The 20,333-nt window shown below is 45.3% G+C and overlaps 2 protein-coding genes across 4 annotated transcripts in view; one reads left to right on the top strand and one right to left on the bottom strand.

The window, feature by feature from the left end:
* The window catches only part of NIM1K (NIM1 serine/threonine protein kinase), an 83,541-nt gene that overhangs the window by 27,395 nt on the left and 35,813 nt on the right, over positions 1–20,333 (bottom strand). The window lies entirely within an intron of this gene.
* On the top strand, positions 4,724–6,249 carry LOC142071993 (uncharacterized). The gene is made up of 2 exons (XM_075128239.1): positions 4,724–5,221; positions 5,810–6,249. Exons 1-2 carry the CDS (start codon positions 4,816–4,818, stop codon positions 6,004–6,006), a joined length of 603 nt encoding a protein of 200 aa, XP_074984340.1. The 5' UTR covers positions 4,724–4,815; the 3' UTR covers positions 6,007–6,249.

The raw sequence follows: 20,333 nt of genomic DNA, 5'->3' as shown, positions 1-20,333 counted from the left end.
CACCGGCACCCCCAACGGGTACCAGTATGGCCACTTTGGGGGGCCACTGTCCCTGCTGCATCAGCACCATGGCTGGTGCTGCCCCAGTCTCCTGCATTGTTGGGAAGTCGCCCCTTCTTGGCAAGGGGCTGAAATCACGGTCCGACCCTGACCACTGTCCCTCCAGTGACCACAGCAGGGCTGTTGCGGCCTGGGTTTTCCTACTGACCCTGGTAGGTGATTGGCAGGGAGACTGGGAGTAGCACCGCCTGCCAGAGGAATGGTACTGGGGCGAGCGCATACTAGGCCGAAATCCTGAACAACCCCTCCAGGACAGTGACCAACAAGGAGACCTTCTGGGAGAGCGTGACCAGCGTCTGGTGACCTATGACTAGACGGTCGCCAGTACCAATGGTACAGGGAGCGGTGCCACGAGTCTGGAGTCCCTCACCTAGTAGGAGGGGATCTTAACGGAGACCTAGGCCTTCTGGCTGGGGAACTAGGTTGCGGTGCTGGGGTCTGAGGTTGCAGCGACGGGGACTTGCACCTGCAGTCCGTGACCTGGGGTGTTCCGCCAGTCTATGTTACTACAGAAGCCCGGTGGTTTTCCCCTTTGGTGCTGCAAGCTTAGCCATTTTGGTCACCTGGCCTGGCACCTGCCGTGCCAATCGGCCTTGCTCTTTAGCCGCCGGAACCACTTCGGACACTGAAGGCCCCACAAGTGGCTTGGAGCCCTTGCCCCTGCCTAGGGTGGGGTGCAGGTCCCTGGCCAGGCTGGGGGGTCCGATCTCAGTGGTACCCCTGTGAAGCACCGTAGCAGATGCACGGCCTGACGTAGGTCCTTTGCCTGAAGCCCCTCTGTCCTTCAGTGCCGAGGGGCTTTGCTTCTTCTTCCTCTTCTTTGGTGCCGGCAAGATGGAACGGTGCTGGGCCGAGTCTAACTGGGACTCCACTGACTAACTAACACTGTAGACTAACTACAATGAAACTATGTATAATAACAACAAAATGAAGTCTATGGAAAAACCGCTACTCCTCTTGCGAAGCAAGGCAAGGTGCTCCAACTAACCATCACGGGCGGTCAGAAGGAACTGAGAGGGCACGGGGCTGGCAGCGGCTGATATACTGCCGCATGGGAGTGCCATTCCAGAGGGCACCACAGCCGGCCCTACGGATATCGCTAAGGAAGAAATCTCCGACAACTGTGCACATGGGTGCACACACACCTAAAATGGAATCAACATAAGCAAGCACTAGAAGAAGAAATTGCCATATCTGTCACACCCAGTTTGAAAACTTTGGTCATTGTTTTTTTAATTTCACGGCATGTAAAGTGCATGTTGTATAACGAAAATGGAGCGGTTTCTCCACAGATATATTTTAAAACTGTAAATATGGAAGAACACACAAGATGGCCTAATACAGCACAGGCTTTTGGTGCCACAGAGATCTTTAGGTTTCAGAGTAGCAGCCGTGTTAGTCTGTATTCGCAAAAAGAAAAGGAGTACTTGTGGCACCTTAGAGACTAACAAATTTATTTGAGCATAAGCTTTTTGTGAGCTCACGAAAGCTTATGCTCAAATAAATTTGTTAGTCTCTAAGGTGCCACAAGTACTCCTTTTCTTTTAGACATCTTTAGGAGGTCACTGGTGATTGGCTCCCCTCCTTCAGAGATCACAGGTCTGAAGGCTAACTTCACAAGTGTCCCTCATTACAGTCTCTAAAGATAGCAGGATCCTGGAGGTATTTCCCAGACAGCAAGAGATTAAGATTTAGCTATCTGATCCCTATCGAATGGACTTCTTTCTACTACTGCAGAAGTTGTTCCTCTATTTACTGTGAACCAAATTAGGAATTGAACTGAACTCCAAATAGGAGTTTTTGATGGGATTAATAAGAAAACACTGGTTCCACTTTCCAAATTCAGCATTCCAGATTTGGGTAATTCAAGAAAATACTGATGTCTTAGTTTGTTTCTATTTTTGAAGGCCTAGCTTTGACAGAAGGTGACAGTGCACTAGCAGAGGTACCAGATCTGCTGAAAGCATCACAAAACCTCTCTGGTGTTACTGCACAGCACTTTCTTCTAAGCAGAGGGAAAGTATTTTAAACAGCCCAATTTCGCTCTTTTTCTTGTGTTATATTGGTTCAGTTCATGGTTGAAGTAGCCAGAACAAGCCACATAAACTTCCTGTTGCTGAATGTTTGTCCTCAAACTTTGCTAAGCACGTTGTTTAAATCCAAAAAATGCAAGCAACAGGAAACACCTCGGGGCCCGTTGGGATGCTCCAAGGTAACATCCCAAATGCAAGAGATGAAACGAGGGGGTAGGGAGACAGTTTGGTGGGCACAACTTCAGCCTTTGAGCTCAGATTGCTTTACATTGCCAACCCAAGTAGGAGAAAATATTTACAATGTCCTGAGTGCAGCTGGAAGAGCCTACAGCAATAACAAAACTAGCTCTTTTGCGCAGGTCCACATGCTGCCAACTTAACTACATCCCAGAATAAGTACTGCTTTTACATTTAGCACAGAGCTATCACTCTGTAACTCAATGTTTGCTGAGACACAGATGAGGCCCTGTAATTTAAAAAATCCAAAACCAAACGATCATTGTATGTTGGCTTTCCTCGTACATAAGGTTAATATACACAGCGGACATGCCTAATGGGTAATGCAATTTAAGACAATAGCATAGAGCTTTTAAAAACACGAACCTTTATCCATACTATAGGTGTGTCATGCCAGGTGAATATAAGAATTAATTAGACTGTTGTGACCTGGGAGATAAGCCTCTTATAGCAGATTGATCACATGCTCTATTCTCATTTCTTGTTCAGTAATTCGTGTAAGTCTACTTGGTCAACACAATGTGTGTGCCATAATAATTTATAATAATGTACGTCATGTGCACTGCATTATAGCATTCACTCTCCTGTTATATAATTGAACATATGTTTGCAATTCTGACAGACTCAGGTACCAGGTTTATAACAACATTTATGCAACTATGGGCCAGAGTGTACCATTAATTTTTAAGCAGAACTTCCCATGGTCTCACAGCGCCTGGCACAATGGTGGCCTTGATCCCTGGCTGGGGCCCTGTGGGTGCTACCACACTACAAGATAGCAACACTATCTTTCTGCTAAAAACCTAATAGCATGACTATGCCCCTAACTTAGAATCAAAGAATAACAAAAAAAATGGAGTTGGAATTCCTCTGCCCTGTCCATGCAGGAGTGATCTTTACAGCCGATTAACTAATGCTTTTCCCAGTCAAGTTGTAAACCTCCTAGAACAACTATGCTTAGTCATATACACAGACCCTAACATCAAACAACAGTTCTCTGATTCATACCCAAACACTGAGTCAAATCAAAGCAGTCTGCTAGCCCCTTAGGGTATGTCTACACTGCAATTAAAAACCCACAGCTGGCTCCTGCCAGCTGACTTGGGCTTGGGCTAACTGCGACTGTGGTGTAGACATTTTGGCTTGGGCTGGAACCCAGACTCCAGGACCCTGCAAAGTCGGTGGGTCCCAGAGCTCAGCCTGTAACCTGAGCCTGAACATTGCAGTATCGACACACCCTCAATGTGCACATGTACCATACATTAACAAGTACACCTCTACCCCCGATATAACGCTGTCCTCGGGAGCCAAAAAATCTTACCGCGTTATAGGTGAAACTGCCTTATATCGAACTTGCTTTGATCCACTGGAGCGTGCAGCCCCCTCCCCCCGAGCACTGCTTTACCTCGTTATATCCGAATTCGTGTTATATCGGGGTAGAGGTGTACCACAAGCACACATCAGGGCACAGGAAAACCTTACATTTGGGGGAGAGGATGGGAAGACACTTTTTTTTTTAAAATAAGTCTATAGACATGATTTTGTGACTATTGTATATTAATTGACTCTAGGCCAAATTCTGCTGCTGGATGTAAACAAATGGCCTTCAATGACTTCTGGCTTCGTCCAGAATTGCTGAATTAGCACCATTCACAAGTGCTGAATTAGACACTGTACTGAGCAACATCAAACTCAGAATGGCAGCAAGATCTGACAACATTTTACCAGAATTTCTGAACCACCTTGGAAACAATGTCCATCAATGGTTATCCAAATTCCTGATTTAAGTTGTCAATGAGGGTGACCTGCCAAGGATCTGGAGAATGTCAAAAAAAGTGATTGCCCTTTTAAAACTTGGAAAGGACCCATACAATGAGGCAAGCTACTGACCACTCTCTCTGCTGTGTGACATCTTCAAAGTCCTAGAGCAGCTTATCCACCAGCTGTGACTAAGCCCTGGTCTACACTAGGACTTTAGGTCGAATTTAGCAGCGTTAAATCGATGTAAACCTTCACCCGTCCACACAATGAAGCCCTTTATTTCGACTTAAAGGGCTCTTAAAATCGATTTCCTTACTCCACCCCTGACAAGTGGATTAGCGCTTAAATCGATGTTGCCGGCTCGAATTTGGGGTACTGTGGACACAATTCGATGGTATTGGCCTCCGGGAGCTATCCCAGAGTGCTCCATTATGACCGCTCTGGACAGCACTCTCAACTCAGATGCACTGGCCAGGTAGACAGGAAAAGAACCGCGAACTTTTGAATCTCATTTCCTGTTTGGCCAGCATGGCAAGCTGCAGGTGACCATGCAGAGCTCATCAGCACAGGTGACCATGATAGAGTCCCAGAATGCAAAAGAGCTCCAGCATGGACCGAACGGGAGGTACGGGATCTGATCGCTGTTTGGGGAGAGGAATCCGTGCTATCAGAACTCCGTTCCAGTTTTCGAAATGCCAAAACCTTTGTCAAAATCTCCCAGGGCATGAAGGACAGAGGCCATAACAGGGACCCGAAGCAGTGCCGCGTGAAACTGAAGGAGCTGAGGCAAGCCTACCAGAAAACCAGAGAGGCGAACAGCCGCTCCGGGTCAGAGCCCCAAACATGCCGCTTCTATGATGAGCTGCATGCCATTTTAGGGGGTTCAGCCACCAGTACCCCAGCCGTGTTGTTTGACTCCTTCAATGGAGATGGAGGCAATACGGAAGCAGGTTTTGGGGACGAAGAAGATGATGATGATGAGGAGGTTGTAGATAGCTCACAGCAAGCAAGCGGAGAAACCGGTTTTCCCGACAGCCAGGAACTGTTTCTCACCCTAGACCTGGAGCCAGTACCCCCCGAACCCACCCAAGGCTGCCTCCTGGACCCAGCAGGCGGAGAAGGGACCTCTGGTGAGTGTACCTTTTAAAATACTATACATGGTTTAAAAGCAAGCATGTGAAAGGATTACTTTGCCCTGGCATTTGCGGTTCTCCTAGATGTAGTCCTAAAGTCTTTGCAAAAGGTTTCTGGGGAGGGCAGCCTTATTGCGTCCTTCATGGTAGGACACTTTACCACTCCAGGCCAGTAACACGTACTCGGGAATCATTGTAGAACAAAGCATTGCAGTGTATGTTTGCTGGCATTCAAACAACATCCGTTCTTTATCTCTCTGTGTTATCCTCAGGAGAGTGAGATCTAATTCATGGTCACCTGGTTGAAATAGAGTGCTTTTCTTCAGGGGACACTCAGAGGAGCCCATTCCTGCTGGGCTGTTTGCCTGTGGCTAAACAGAAATGTTCCCCGCTGTTAGCCACAGGGAGGGGGGAAGGTTGAGGGGGTAGTCACGCAGTGGGAGGAGGCAAAATGCGACCTTGTAACGAAAGCACATGTGCTATGTATGTAATGTTAACAGCAAGGTTTACCCTGAAAGAGTGTAGCCACTGTTTTATAAAATGTGTCTTTTTAAATACCGCTGTCCCTTTTTTTTTCTCCACCAGCTGCATGTGTTTCAATGATCACAGGATCTTCTCCTTCCGAGAGGCTAGTGAAGCTTAGAAAGAAAAAAAAATGCACTCGCGATGAAATGTTCTCTGAGCTCATGCTGTCCTCCCACACTGTCAGAGCACAGACGAATGCGTGGAGGCAAATAATGTCAGAGTGCAGGAAAGCACAAAATGACCGGGAGGAGAGGTGACGGGCTGAAGAGAGTAAGTGGCGGGCTGAAGAGAGTAAGTGGCGGGCTGAAGACAGGGCTGAAGCTCAAATGTGGCGGCAGCGTGATGAGAGGAGGCAGGATTCAATGCTGAGGCTGCTGCAGGACCAAACCAGTATGCTCCAGTGTATGGTTGAGCTGCAGCAAAGGCAGCTGGAGCACAGACTGCCACTGCAGCCCCTCTGTAACCAACCGCCCTCCTCCCCAAGTTCCATAGCCTCCAAACCCAGACGCCGAAGAACGCGGTGGGGGGGGGCCTCCGGCCAACCAGCCACTCCACCACAGAGGATTACCCCAAAAAAAGAAGGCTGTCATTCAATAAATTTTAAAGTTGTAAACTTTTAAAGTGCTGTGCTTAAAGTGCTGTGTGGCATTTTCCTTCCCTCCTCCACCACCCCTCCTGGGCTACCTTGGTAGTCATCCCCCTATTTGTGTGATGAATGAATAAAGAATGCATGAATGTGAAGCAACAATGACTTTATTGCCTCTGCAAGCAGTGATTGAAGGGAGGAGGGGCGGGTGGTTAGCTTACAGGGAAGTAGAGTGAACCAAGGGGCGGGGGGTTTCATCAAGGAGAAACAAACAGAACTTTCACACCGTAGCCTGGCCAGTCATGAAACTGGTTTTCAAAGCTTCTCTGATGCCTACCGCGCCCTCCTGTGCTCTTCTAACCGCCCTGGTGTCTGGCTGCGCGTAACCAGCAGCCAGGCGATTTGCCTCAACCTCCCACCCCGCCATAAACGTCTCCCCCTTACTCTCACAGATATTGTGGAGCACACAGCAAGCAGTAATAACAGTGGGAATATTGGTTTCGCTGAGGTCTAAGTGAGTCAGTAAACTGCGCCAGCGCGCCTTTAAACGTCCAAATGCACATTCTACCACCATTCTGCACTTGCTCAGCCTGTAGTTGAACAGCTCCTGACTACTGTCCAGGCTGCCTGTGTACGGCTTCATGAGCCATGGCATTAAGGGGTAGGCTGGGTCCCCAAGGATACATATAGGCATTTTAACATCCCCAACAGTTATTTTCTGGTCTGGGAATAAAGTCCCTTCCTGCAGCTTTTGAAACAGACCAGAGTTCCTGAAGATGCGAGCATCATGCACCTTTCCCGGCCATCCCACGTTGATGTTGGTGAAATGTCCCTTGTGATCCACCAGAGCTTGCAGCACTATCGAAAAGTACCCCTTGCGGTTTATGTACTCGGCGGCTTGGTGCTCCGGTGCCAAGATAGGGATATGGGTTCCGTCTATAGCCCCACCACAGTTAGGGAATCCCATTGCAGCAAAGCCATCCACTATGACCTGCACATTTCCCAGGGTCACTACCCTTGATATCAGCAGATCTTTGATTGCGTGGGCTACTTGCATCACAGCAGCCCCCACAGTAGATTTGCCCACTCCAAATTGATTCCCAACTGACCGGTAGCTGTCTGGCGTTGCAAGCTTCCACAGGGCTATCACCACTCGCTTCTCAACTGTGAGGGCTGCTCTCATCTTGGTATTCATGCGCCTCAGGGCAGGGGAAAGCAAGTCACAAAGTTCCATGAAAGTGCCCTTACGCATGCGAAAGTTTCGCAGCCACTGGGAATCGTCCCAGACCTGCAACACTATGCGGTCCCACCAGTCTGTGCTTGTTTCCCGAGCCCAGAATCAGCGTTCCACGGCATGAACCTGCCCCATTAGCACCATGATGCATGCATTGTCAGGGCCCATGCTTTCAGAGAAATCTGTGTCCATGTCCTGATCACTCACGTGACCGCGCTGACGTCGCCTCCTCGCCCGGTATCGCTTTGCCAGGTTCTGGTGCTGCATATACTGCTGGATAATGCGTGTGGTGTTTAATGTGCTCCTAATTGCCAAAGTGAGCTGAGCGGCCTCCATGCTTGCCTTGGTATGGCGTCCGCACAGAAAAAAGGCACGGAACGATTGTCTGCCGTTGCTCTGACGGAGGGAGGGGTGACTGACGACACGGCTTACAGGGTTGGCTTCAGGGAGCTAAAATCAACAAAGGGGGTGCCTGTACATCAAGGAGTATTTCAGGCAGGACTTCACGGAGGGTTCCAATAAGAAATGGTGCACCTAAGTTATCGTTCTTATTGGAACAAGGAGGTTAGCCTGGCCTCTGACTGATACATGGCTAGATTTACCTCGCTGCACCTTCTCTGTGAGTGACTGCAGTGTGACCTAGAGGAATGAGTCCCCTAGACAGGGGAGGAGGCAAATGAGTACAAAACAAATCTGGTCTATTTCTTGTTTTGACCCACTCCATCTATCTTTTACATCTTTGGCTGGCAGCAGACGGTGCAGAAGGACTGCATGCCATCCACATCTCATGGCTGCTCGGCAGAAGATGGTACAGTACGACTGCTAGCCATCCTCATCTCTTGCCTGCCTGGCAGAAGATGGTACAATACGACTGCTAGCAATCCTCATCTCTTGCCTGCCTGGCAGAAGATGGTACAGTACGACTGCTAGCAGTCCGTATCACCTGCCCGCTCACCATAAGACGGTTCAATAGGACTGACTGCAGGACTAAAGAGAATGAGCTGGTCAAGTCACTCCAAATTTAGTCCCTGCGCCCATGTCTGCCCAGGCGCTCCAAGCCGACGTGGCCAGGAGCACCTCGGACACGACGAGGACGACTACCAGTCGTATTGCACCGTCTGCTGCCAGAAGGCAATGGGTTGCTGCTACTGTGCAGCAAAGCCATACCACGTCTGCCAGCACCCAGGACACATAGGGTGACGGTTACCTGAGCGGGCTCCATGCTTGCTGTGGTATGGCGTCTGCACAGGTAACTCAGGAAAAAAGGCGCGAAATGATTGTCTGCCCTTGCTTTCACGGAGGGAGGGAGGGAACGGGGGCCTGACAATATGTACCCAGAACCACTCGCGACAATGTTTTAGCCCCATCAGGCATTGGGATCTCAACCCAGAATTCCAATGGGCAGCGGAGACTGCGGGAACTGTGGGATAGCCACCCACAGTGCAACGCTCCGGAAGTCGACTCTAGCCTCGGTACTGTGGAAGCGCTGCGCCGAGTTAATGCACTTAATGCACTTAGAGCATTTTCTGTGGGGACACACACACTCGAATATGTAAAACCGATTTCTAAAAAACCGACTTCTATAAATTCGACCTTATTCCGTAGTGTAGACATACCCTAAGACAGTTCTGAGCATCTTCCACCTCCACAACACAAGTGCTAAACATGAGTTAGACACCTTCCTCAAAGGAAAATGACTAAAACATGAGGCAAAACCGGTCTACATTTGGTGTACCACTAAATCGCTCTTTGACTTACCTTACTACAATTGTCTAAAAAAGACTGCTGCCAAAAGTCAGGACCAGGAATAATCTAATCAGCAAATCAGCTGGTTCGACATGGGGCACAGGCTGGGATCATTATTTTTTGTTGTTGTTGTTGTAGAGAACTTTTTTATCCCTGCAGAGTACGTTCCTCAGCACTTGTTCCATGTATGCGGCTTCCATTGGTGTCAATGGCACTTCTGCCTACAGATAGGGATATTCACACTGTACAAAGCGAACAGAAGGCCTTGTGGCACCTTAGAGACTAACAAATTTATTTGAGCATAAACTTTCGTGGGCTACAGCCCACTTCATCAGATGCATAGAATGGAACATATAGTAAGAAGATTATATATATGTATATATACACATACACACACGGAGAACATGAAAAGGTGGAAGTTGCCACACCAACTCTAAGAGGCTAATTAATTAAGATGAGCTATTACTAGCAGGAGAAAAAAAACTTTTGTATTGATAATCAAGAGGGCCCATTTCAGACAGTTGACAAGAAGTTGTGAGGATACTTAACATGGGGAAATAGATTCAATTTGTGTAATGATCCAGCCACTCCCAGTCTCTATTCAAGCCCAAGTTAATGGTATCTAGTTTGCAAATTAATTCCAGTTCAGCAGTTTCTTGTTGCAGTCTGTTTTGAAGGTTTTCTGTTGCAAAACTGCCACCTTTAAGTCTGTTACTGAGTGACCAGAGAGGCTGAAGTGTTCTCCTACTGGTTTTTGAATGTTATGGATTCCTTATGTCTGATTTGTGTCCATTTATTCTTTTACGTAGAGATTGTCCGGTTTGGCCAATGTACATGGCAGAGGGGCATTGCTGGCACATGATGGCATATATCACATTGGTAGATGTGGAGGTAAACGAGCCCCTGATGGTGTGGCTGATGTGATTAGGTCCTATGAGGGTGTCACTTGAATAGATACATGGACAGAATTGGCATTGGGCTTTGTTGCAAGGATAGGTTCCTGGGTTAGTGTTTTTGTTGTGTGGTCGCTGGTGAGTATTTGCTTCAGGTTGGGGGGCTGTCTGTAAGCGAGGACTGGCCTGTCTCCCAAGATCTGTGAGAGTGAGGGACTGTCTTTCAGGATAGGTTGTAGATCTTTGATGATGCGCTGGAGAGGTTTTAATTGGGGGCTGAAGGTACAGAGAACCAAACAGCGCAAGGACTATGCACCACACATAAGACCTATTTAAGGGCTAAAGTGGTGTACTGGTCGTGTTCTGACTCTCTACAGACATGGTGAATTTAATTCAGATTGGATGCAGATTATGTAAAAGCTGGAAAGGGTAATTTTGCCCCTAATGATTTGTGTGCTCTTTCACTCCAATTTTCAAGAAACAAGTATGTAGTCAGAAAACTAATCAAAATCAAAGAAAACTGAGCTTTCTTTTGTGACTTGTTTTTATCCACTTGTACGCAGCTGTGAAAATACTAAGAAAAATAGCCATTATTTTGTCTAGACTTCATATAGCAATTATTAAAACCTCAAGTGATCTCTCTTTGACAATCTTTTAATCTCTGGATGTTGTTGGCAGGATCTGCTTTAAAGCAGCCTGTAACATTAATCCTGGCTTTCACTGATGTAACTCAAGGAAATTCAACATTGTGATTTAACAGAAAGTGAAACTACTAGTAGTGTATTGAATATTCTGATGCAGACCTCTCAGGATAAACAGAATTGCCCTTTGCAAATACAGTGCATGGAGTGGAGAGTGGCCACATGGCCAAGGAGATCTGTTAGCCAGTCTCTCCCATATAGGGGGCATGCATAGAATCATAGAATATAAGGGTTGGAAGGGACCCCAGAAGGTCATCTAGTCCAACCCCCTGCTCGAAGCAGGACCAATTCCCAGTTAAATGCAGACAGACTGCTGTCCTGAAGATGCAGTAGTGATCATGGGGTGGCTTCCCTGCTGCTTCATGGCTTGGAGGAAGATGATTCCTTTTTCCATTGGTCCCACAGAGATCCCTATGCATAGTCTGGCTATGTGTATTGTGCCCTGGGCTCCAAAACTGGCTTTGGCCTGCTGTAATTGGAGAGGACCCACCCCATCTTTCACTATCCAATGCAACCCAGATCTCTAAAAATATAAAATGATGGTTTTCCAAATTCAGGAAGCGGGAAATCCTAAACATTTGGCATGCATGTCAGAAAGAAATGTCTTAATAAGCAGATTCATTAGTCCACTTACCTATGATTTGTTTTGCAAAGAATTTATCCAAGAATAAGATGGATGACGCTAATGGAGGATTAGCAGAGTACCTGGCTTTGGCTAATCTCTGTGTCCTTGAATTGGAGCCTCTCAGTGGGAATTTTCTGGTTTTATCTCCTGATAGTTACTCTGATCTTGTGTATTTTTCACAGCATATGTCATATGTACAGTACATGACTGTCTTGTTTATTAGTTCATAGCATGCTCAATGGGAGTCACTCCTTCCTGGAAAAATTGGGAAAGGAGCACAGTCCATCTCCGTGCCCCATCAATCCATGGCTGAAAAGAAAACCCACTGGGCTGTTAATAGCCTCCATAAATTAGAGCAGCCTTCAGACTGTCCTAACTCATGCTGGGACCCACTCTGGCACCTGGACAACCTAGAATTAGGGGAACAATAAGAACATCTTTGTGCCATCCCTTCTGAGCTGTGCCAAGTAGTATGAAGATGAATTAATCGCTGGACTGGAAGTTGGTGGTTGCCAAGGGACCAGTAATATTACATTCAATATGGGCAAACAGAAGACAGTTCCAATCAGAGGTGGGCGGGGTGGGGGGGAGGGGAGTGCAATGGGCAAGAGAGCTAATTTCTTATTGTGAAAATGAGTGAAGTTGATTGGGAGGAATAGTTTAGAGTGAAAAATGTGAATGAAAAATGGGAGTTCCTTAAGAAGAGTTTATTAGATGGCCAAAAAGCCATGATTCCACATTCAAGAAATAGGATGTCTTTGGCTAAAATCCCATCCTGGTTCACTGGTGAAGTGAAGATAGCAATTAGAAATAAAAAAGCAATATACGTCAAATGGAAAAAAGTAGAAATAGATAGAAATCAATATAAATTAGAAGTTATTAAGTGTATAAAATTGATAAGGGATGCTAAAGACATCAAGGGGAAAATCCATGGTTGGCAGGGTTCTGAACAATAAAAAGGATTTTTTAAAGTATATTGGGGTGCAAATCCTAGCATGGTATAGATCCATTACTAGATGGAGATAGTAAAATTGATAATAATGATGCAGAAAAGACAGAAGTGTTCAGTAAATGTTTCTGTTCTGTATTTGGAAAGAAGCAGGAGGATGTACTCTTATCACATGAAGATGAAATACTTTCCAATCCATTAATAACCAAGGAGGAGGTTAAACAACATCTACTAGGATAAACATTTTTAAAATCTGGATGCCTGGATAAGTTGAACCCAAGAGTCCTAAAACAGTTGGCTGATAAGTTCTCTAGCCGGCTGATATTAATAGTTTATAGATCTTGGAATACCAGGGAAATTCCAGAAGACTGGAAGAGTGCTAATATTGTGTCAATATTCTAAAACAAGTGGAATAACCAGGCCAGTTAGCCTGACATCATTCCTAGGCAAAATAATGGAAAAGAGGATATAAGAGTCAATTAATGAAAAATTAAAGGATAGAAATATAATAAATCCAGTCAACATAGTTTTAGGGAAAATAGGTCTTGTCAAACAAACCTGATTTCATTCTTTGAGGAAATTACAAGTTTGGTTCATTAAGGTAATTGTGCAGATGTAATGGAAACTGCAGCCAGACAAATTCAAATTAGAAATAGGGCACACATTTTTTTGGAACAAGCTAGCAAAGGAAAGGATGGATTCCCCATCTCTAGATGTCTTCAGATCAAGAAGGGCTGCCTTTCTGGAAAATATGTACTTGGCAAATACGAGTTATGCTTTAGTCAAAGACAAATTATTGGGTTCAGTACAGGGGGAACTGTGAGATTTAACAATCTGTGATATACAGGTGTTCAGACTAAATGATCCAATGGTCTCGTCTGGCCTTATACTCTATGAATCTACCAAAAAAAAAAAAGACCAACAATTCACAATGCTCCTTGGTTGCAGCCAGGACCAGGCCCTTCATTTTTAGAAGGATGTATTCTGTTCCCTAGATTGTTTTTCTTGCCACTGATATTTTAATAACACAATTAATAGCAAACCTAGACAAATGAGAAGCCCCTTCAGTAAACCAAGTATCATCACCACTGGACAAAGGGCCCCTCTTGATCTCACTGAAGACAGTGGGAAATTTGTTTAAGCGATTTGCTGGACCAGGGCCAGACTGCTCAGCACCTTGCAGGATTGAATCCTCAATAAGATTCATTTTTAGATCTTGTGTTAGGAGCCTGTGTGTTAGCAGAAGGACAGAAGCTCTATCCCTGCTCACTTCTGTGGATTTGGGGTGGCTAAGGTGTTAACTGAAGTCCTATCTGACCACAGATTCTTTAAAATCTTACCAAACTGGTCCAGTGCAATTTGGCTCACACACTATTCCCACTGGCCTTCCATCTAAAGATGAACTTATCAGGGGCTGTGTGACAGTTTGTATTTTTATGTTCACCCTTTTTATAAGACAAAGTATGCCTTATGAGGTATCATCTGAAAACTCATAATTTGCTGGTCATTATTGTCCTGGTAAAATATGTGTGGCAACTTTGTATGTAAAGTTATAAGATTCTACTGTAGGACTTTACTGAGACATATTCCAAGTTTAGAAAAGCAGGCTCAGACCAGTTCCTCAGAGACAAGGTAAACTGATGCCTCAACCAAGTGTCAACAAAATCAAATGGACTATCACCTGTTTAAGCGACCATTCTTTGGCAGGAAAAGCATTCTTTGGCAATGGAACAGCTGGAAATTCCTGTACAAATAGACTCTCCGTCTCCTGAACCTCAACTGCAGATGATTTTCAAAGAAGAAAATAACTATAAAAATTGAGAACAGAGGACACAATAATCTCTCCCTTCATCTCTATTCATGGCATCAATGACACTTGAAAGACAAAGGAAGTATCATTGGACTGAAGGGTGTTCCTGGCTGAAAGATTCAGCCAGTAAGACTGCTAGAACATGTGGTGAGAGATCCTCTGCTTTGAATTCACTTTAGCTTGTTAAATTAGCTATTAGTTGCATTTTTATCTTTTATTTTATTGTAACCAAAAACTGATTTTTATGCCTCATTACTTGTAATTACTTAAAATCTATCTTTCTGTAGTTAATAAACATATTTTATTGTTTTACATAAGCCAGAGTATGTTTGGACTGAAGTGTTTGGGGAACTCCATTTGCAATAACAAGGTTTGTGAATATCATTTTCTATTAATGAAATGATGCACTTTATATGAGCTTGCATTGCCCGGGAGGGCACTGGGCACTACAAGACACACATTTCTGGGGGAAAGTCTGGGGCTGAGAATTTGCTGGTGTTACTCTGCAGTGTAATTCAAGGGTGGCAGGCTGGCTGCCTGAAGCACTCTTGCAATCTAGCTAGGGGTAATTTAATGGAACATGCTGGGGGCTGTGTGTGAACAGGCCAGGAGTGGTTGCTCTCATAGCAAAGCAATGTAAAAGGTACCCCAGGTTGGAGAACAGTCCAACTTGTACTCTGGGTAAGGTCACAGGCTGCCATCCCCGGTGAGATTTGCTTAGGTCTTCCTCATCATGTTTGCTCCCAATTGAATTTTTGTATCAACTTTATATAACAGAGGCATACACTTTTAAACCACCCTCCTTGCTCCAAACATATTCAAGCATGGCAAAAGGCCTGTCTGAAACAACTGATAGGCTGGTGCAGTGTATAAAGAATTGGTTAGTGTCTCTTTAAATAGTTTGTGAGCCTTCTAGTGGCCCTCACTATGTTTCAGAAGCCACACAAACCCTGCCAGAGAAGCAGTGTGTATACATAGGTTGTCCTTGTATAGTATATATACTTAGTAATCTGTTCATATAACATATGTTGTGTAAAGAGCAGAAGACACAACAGTGGGCATAAAAGACTAATCTTCTTAAATGATCTGCCCATCCTTCCAAAAAAGAAAAATACTTCCTCCTTAATTAATGTGAATTAGTGAGAGGATATATTAAAACTAATCTGCTTCTCAAAATCCCTTTTGCTTTTTAAATGGTAGAAGTGTGCTGAAATCAGTCAGCTGCTGATATGACAAAGGGCAGCAGTGGCATAAAGTTCTCCATATATTAAGTTGCACAGTGATGTTAGACTCTGACATCACATAAAGGACAAACCCTTCTTCAAAACTTCTTTCTCTCGTCTGGAAACAGGGACGGCATTTGTCTTATTTAGTAAAACTCTGACTGCAGTGGAGGCCACTCAAGGTAGAGTCAGATATTGTCTGATCTTTACTGATTTCTGGCAAATTGGCTCTGAGCTTTCATGGAAGATTGAAAGTAGACTGGGTCATACAGGGTCACAGGGCCATCAGGGAAAATAAACGGAGATCTCTGAGGTGGGTGTTAGACCAGCTCATTGCTGGTGAGGAAGCATTACACATGAGTTTAAACAAGCCATTGGAGCCCTAACAGTGTTACAAACGGATGAAATTCCATCGGTAGGAAATGACTGGCAGCTCTTTAAGACCACTTTAAACACAGGATAAACACTGGTTTTAATTGCTTTTCCTGCCTAACTTCAGATATCACTAGTATCAGACCTTTCTGAGTCATTTTGATGGGCATGGGGGTTGGAAGGCAGATAAAATTGCACCATCCTTGGTTTGCACAGATTATCCACTGAAGACTCAAACTTTTGACTAGGACTCTATTCTCTAAGTGAAACGTATAGGGAAACTAGTCACATTCTTTACATGAGTGTTCAGTTTGAGGATACTTGATGCAAAAAAAATTAAATAGTTTTAAATAACTATGTGGTGAAGACCCTAAGGTCCCAGCCAACCCAAACGTTATTTCAGCTCTGTGAGCTGAGTAGGCTGCAGAAGCTTGCAGACACCAGTGCCAGAGCAGTACAAAATATGCTGTTAAACGTCAAGATTAGAAGACAACTCCTACCTACCAGAAAATTTCAAAGCAACTTAGAGGAGAGAACACTCCAGTGACACTGTGTCACAAGACATCTCAAGCATTAGCCTGCCAAGGACGAACTGTCCATGTAGACCCTGCTGACATGTATTAACAGCTTGTTAATGTGCTTTGATCTGGTCCTCTTTGAAACAGGACTAGATCAAAGTGCATTAACAAACTGCTAATGTTACTCCTGGAGGAATTCTGTGCCAAAAAATTAAAAATTCTGCACACAAATTTGTCAAAATAACACCATATAATCACACCAGTTTCAATTATTTTGGTAATTTATTTCAAAATACCTGTCAACAAGTATGTCTTTAACAATACAGACACACACAAATTTCCCCCCAGGAGTAGAAATTTAAAGAAACTCCTATGACAACCCAGTTCCTGTTTCTCTGCCTCTACCCCCTCACAGCCCACCCGGGGAGGCCAGATACTCACCCTTCCTCCCGCACACAGCCCAGCCATGGGGCGCTCCCTGGCATAGACACTCACACCCCCGCATCCCCAGAGCCCAGCCATGGGGCCCTCCCTGGCCCAGACACTTACATCCCCTACCCCACAAAGGCCAGCTGCAAGCTCCTGCTGGCCCAGACAGGTTGCTGAATCTGCATTTTTTGCCAAAAAAGTTTCAGTCAAAAAATTTCATTGAGATCTAGTTATGAACAAATTAAATCCCACTTAAATCCTATTTTGAGGATTTACATGGTACACAGACCCTTGTGTGGGTCGTCTACAAAACTACAGATATACTCTGATGAGTGCCTGAAGACAATGGATCAGCCAGGGTGTACATACACATTTGAATCTGCTGGCTACCCTGCTGCCATTCATACATTGACTGTATCACCGCATTGCAGTTTAATTTCCCTGTGTAGCATAAATTCTCAGTACTTTTCTTGTCTTGATTTTCAAAACATATTATCCTTTTCGCTTGGATAAAAATGTTTTGGCTGAAAACAATACAATGGATTATTCCACAGGAATTACCAGAAAGTCACACTATGCCTACAACCAAGATGGGACGTTAATTCAAGCCCGATTTTCAGTTTCATCAGTTTCTCCACAAATTACCTTTCGGACTGAGATTTTTTTGGGCTTGGAATTGTTTTGTAAAGTTTGAAGAAAATCTATTTAGCCATTTCTGAGCTATTGAAGCATGAAAGATCAAAACCGTTTAAAAACAGTCAGATCAGGAGGGTGGTGGTGAGAGGCATGGAGATAAATTTGAAATTATTTGGATTTAGAACACCAGACAGTATAGTTTTACGAAGACCCAATCGTTTTCATAGAAATGGCCTTTTTATACAAAGCATGCTTACGGACTCCCGTATTATCTTCAACAACAATCCAAACAGGACGAAATAAGAGACATAAAATATTAAAAATCTTTAGACTAAATAGTCTTACAAAACAAATATTCTCCCCTCTGAATCAATATACAGCACACATGTAACTTGAGCAATGAAGCCCCAAGCAGGATTCTGTATTTTCTCAAAAGTCTCAGGAGAACGTTTTACTTTATAAATAGCCTACTCCAGGAGTTCAGACATCAAGGACACGCATCAGCTTCTCTACTGATGGCATTGATTTTTTCCTCCAGTTACACATAATGCAATTCCAGTAAGGCAGCTCCATTACATATGCTCTGGATCAGCAGGAAATTGAAAATCCACTCACAGGAGAAACTAAGGTTTACAATTCCCGTGGAAGCATAGCAATGGGAACATTGTGGCTCAGCAGTGTCCCTGGATCTACAGTGGATGGAGCAACCATGGCAACTGCGCACTGGTACTGGACTATTTTCTGATCCATAGAGGCAGCTATCAGTGTAATGAAAGAATTGGATTTGACATAACTTGCAGCCATCTTATGCACTTAAAACTGGAAGCAAGGATGCCACAGAGTCAGAAAATCTGGCCTTGGCTTAGGCAGACAGAACAAAAACAGCTGCACAAAGCTGCAGTATTACTAACAGGATAGATACAGTAAAAGGACAGATTCATGGGGCGGGGGTGGAAAACTGACCCTTGGTCTGGGTGCCTAAGTTGCTTTCCTGATGAGTAGAATAATAATTTTTTATTTGCTGTTACTAGGGGATTGTTAGCCTATCGGGGCCATTATGAGTTGTGTGCCTGGTTTGGAGAAAATCTATAAAGAGTTTAGTTAGACTGTACTTTGCAGAAGTTCGGATTTTTTACAAGCAAGGAGACTGGCATCAAACTCCCAAGTGGCTAGGAAAAAGGCAGGCCACTAGAATCCTTTTGCTGTCATTTGACACCACCTCAGACTTTGGTTAACTGAATGTGCTTCTAGAGCACGGGTCGGCAACCTTTCAGAAGTGGTATGCTGCGTCTTCATTTATTCACTCTAATTTAAGGTTTCGCGTGCCAGTAATACATTTTAACGTTTTTAGAAGGTCTCTCTCTATAAGTCTATATATTATATAACTAAACTATTGTCATATGTAAAGAAAACAAGGTTTTCAACATGTTTAAGAAGCTTCATTTAAAATTAAATTAAAATGCAGAGCCCCCCGGACCGGTGGCCAGGACCTGGGCAGCGTGAGTGCCACTGACAATCAGCTGACATGCCGCCTTTGGCATGCGTGCCATAGGTTGCCTATCCCTGTTCTAGAGTATTGCTAGTTTTGATATGTGCTTTGTACTCAATAGAAACAAGTGGAAGCACTCTGGTGTGTACCAGACAGGGGTGCTGTGTCCCCCACTGATTTATTTCCTGAAACGGCCTGGAAAACAGATTAGTTACCATAGCGTTGGGTTCAGATAACCCCGGGTAACACTGGAACTGAAAAAATCCTGAATATCATTTCATGTAGCACCATTCATACTAAAGATGTAGGGACTGTATGACATTGCTTTCTACTGGACTGGCTCAGACCTGCTCTATTTTCTATATTTCATGTGCGCAGTTTAGCTGACAAGTGTGATATCTGTACTCAGGGTTGACCATACACTTATTACACTATAAATTCCCAAGGTGCTTTACAAAGCAATAACATATTGGCAGTGTTGAAACTGTAGACCAAAGGTGGTAGAGGTATCATGCAACCAACAATAGCTCGCACAGTAGGGTTGCTAGGGGTCTGGTTTTCAACCAGAACTCCTGGTCAAAAAGGGACCCTGGCAGCTCCGGTTGACACCACTGACTGGGCTGTTAAACATCCAGTTGGTGTCACAGCGGGGGCTCCCTGCCTGCCCTACCTCCACGCGGCTCCCGGAAGTGCCTGCCAGGTCCTTGTGGTTGCATGGGTGGCCAGGGAGGCTCTGTGCACTGCCCTCACCCCCGTGCGAGCTCCACAGCTCCTATTGGCTGGGAACTGTGACCAATAGGAGCTGCGGGAGCAGCACGTGTGGGCACAAGGGCAGTGCATGGAGCCTCTCTGGCCGCCCCTGTGCCTAGGAGCTGCACTGCAGGGACCTGGAGGCCACTTCCTGGGAGCCACGTTAAGTGCTGCCAGGACCCTGCACCCCGAACCCCCTCCCACACCCCAACACCCTGCCCCAGCCCTGAGCCCCCTCCTCCATCCAAACCCCTCATCCCCAGCCCCACCCAGAGCCTGCACCCCCATCCAGAGTCCTCACCCCCCTGCACCCCAACCCCCTCTCCAGCCCAGAGCCCTCTCCCACACCCTGAACCCCTCATTTCTGGCTCCACCTGCAGCCCGCACTCCCAGCCCAGAGCCCATACCCTTCCCCCCGCACCCCAACCCTCTGCCACAGCCAAGTGAAAGTGAGTGAGGGTGGGGGGAGAGTGAGCGATGGAGGGAGGGGGGATGGAGCGAGCAGGGGCAGGGCCTCAGAGAAGGGGTGGGGTAGGGGTGTTCGGTTTTGTGCAATTAGAAAGTTGGCAACCCTGTTACACAGGCATGGCCTGGGGCATCAGAACCTGTTTCACTTAGAGAGG

The sequence above is a fragment of the Caretta caretta genome, chromosome 5 (assembly GCF_965140235.1).
Source record: "Caretta caretta isolate rCarCar2 chromosome 5, rCarCar1.hap1, whole genome shotgun sequence".
NCBI classification, from domain to species: Eukaryota; Metazoa; Chordata; order Testudines; family Cheloniidae; genus Caretta; species Caretta caretta.
The sequence above is the reverse complement of the archived record's forward strand: the minus strand, read 5'-3'. Positions and strand labels throughout refer to the sequence as shown.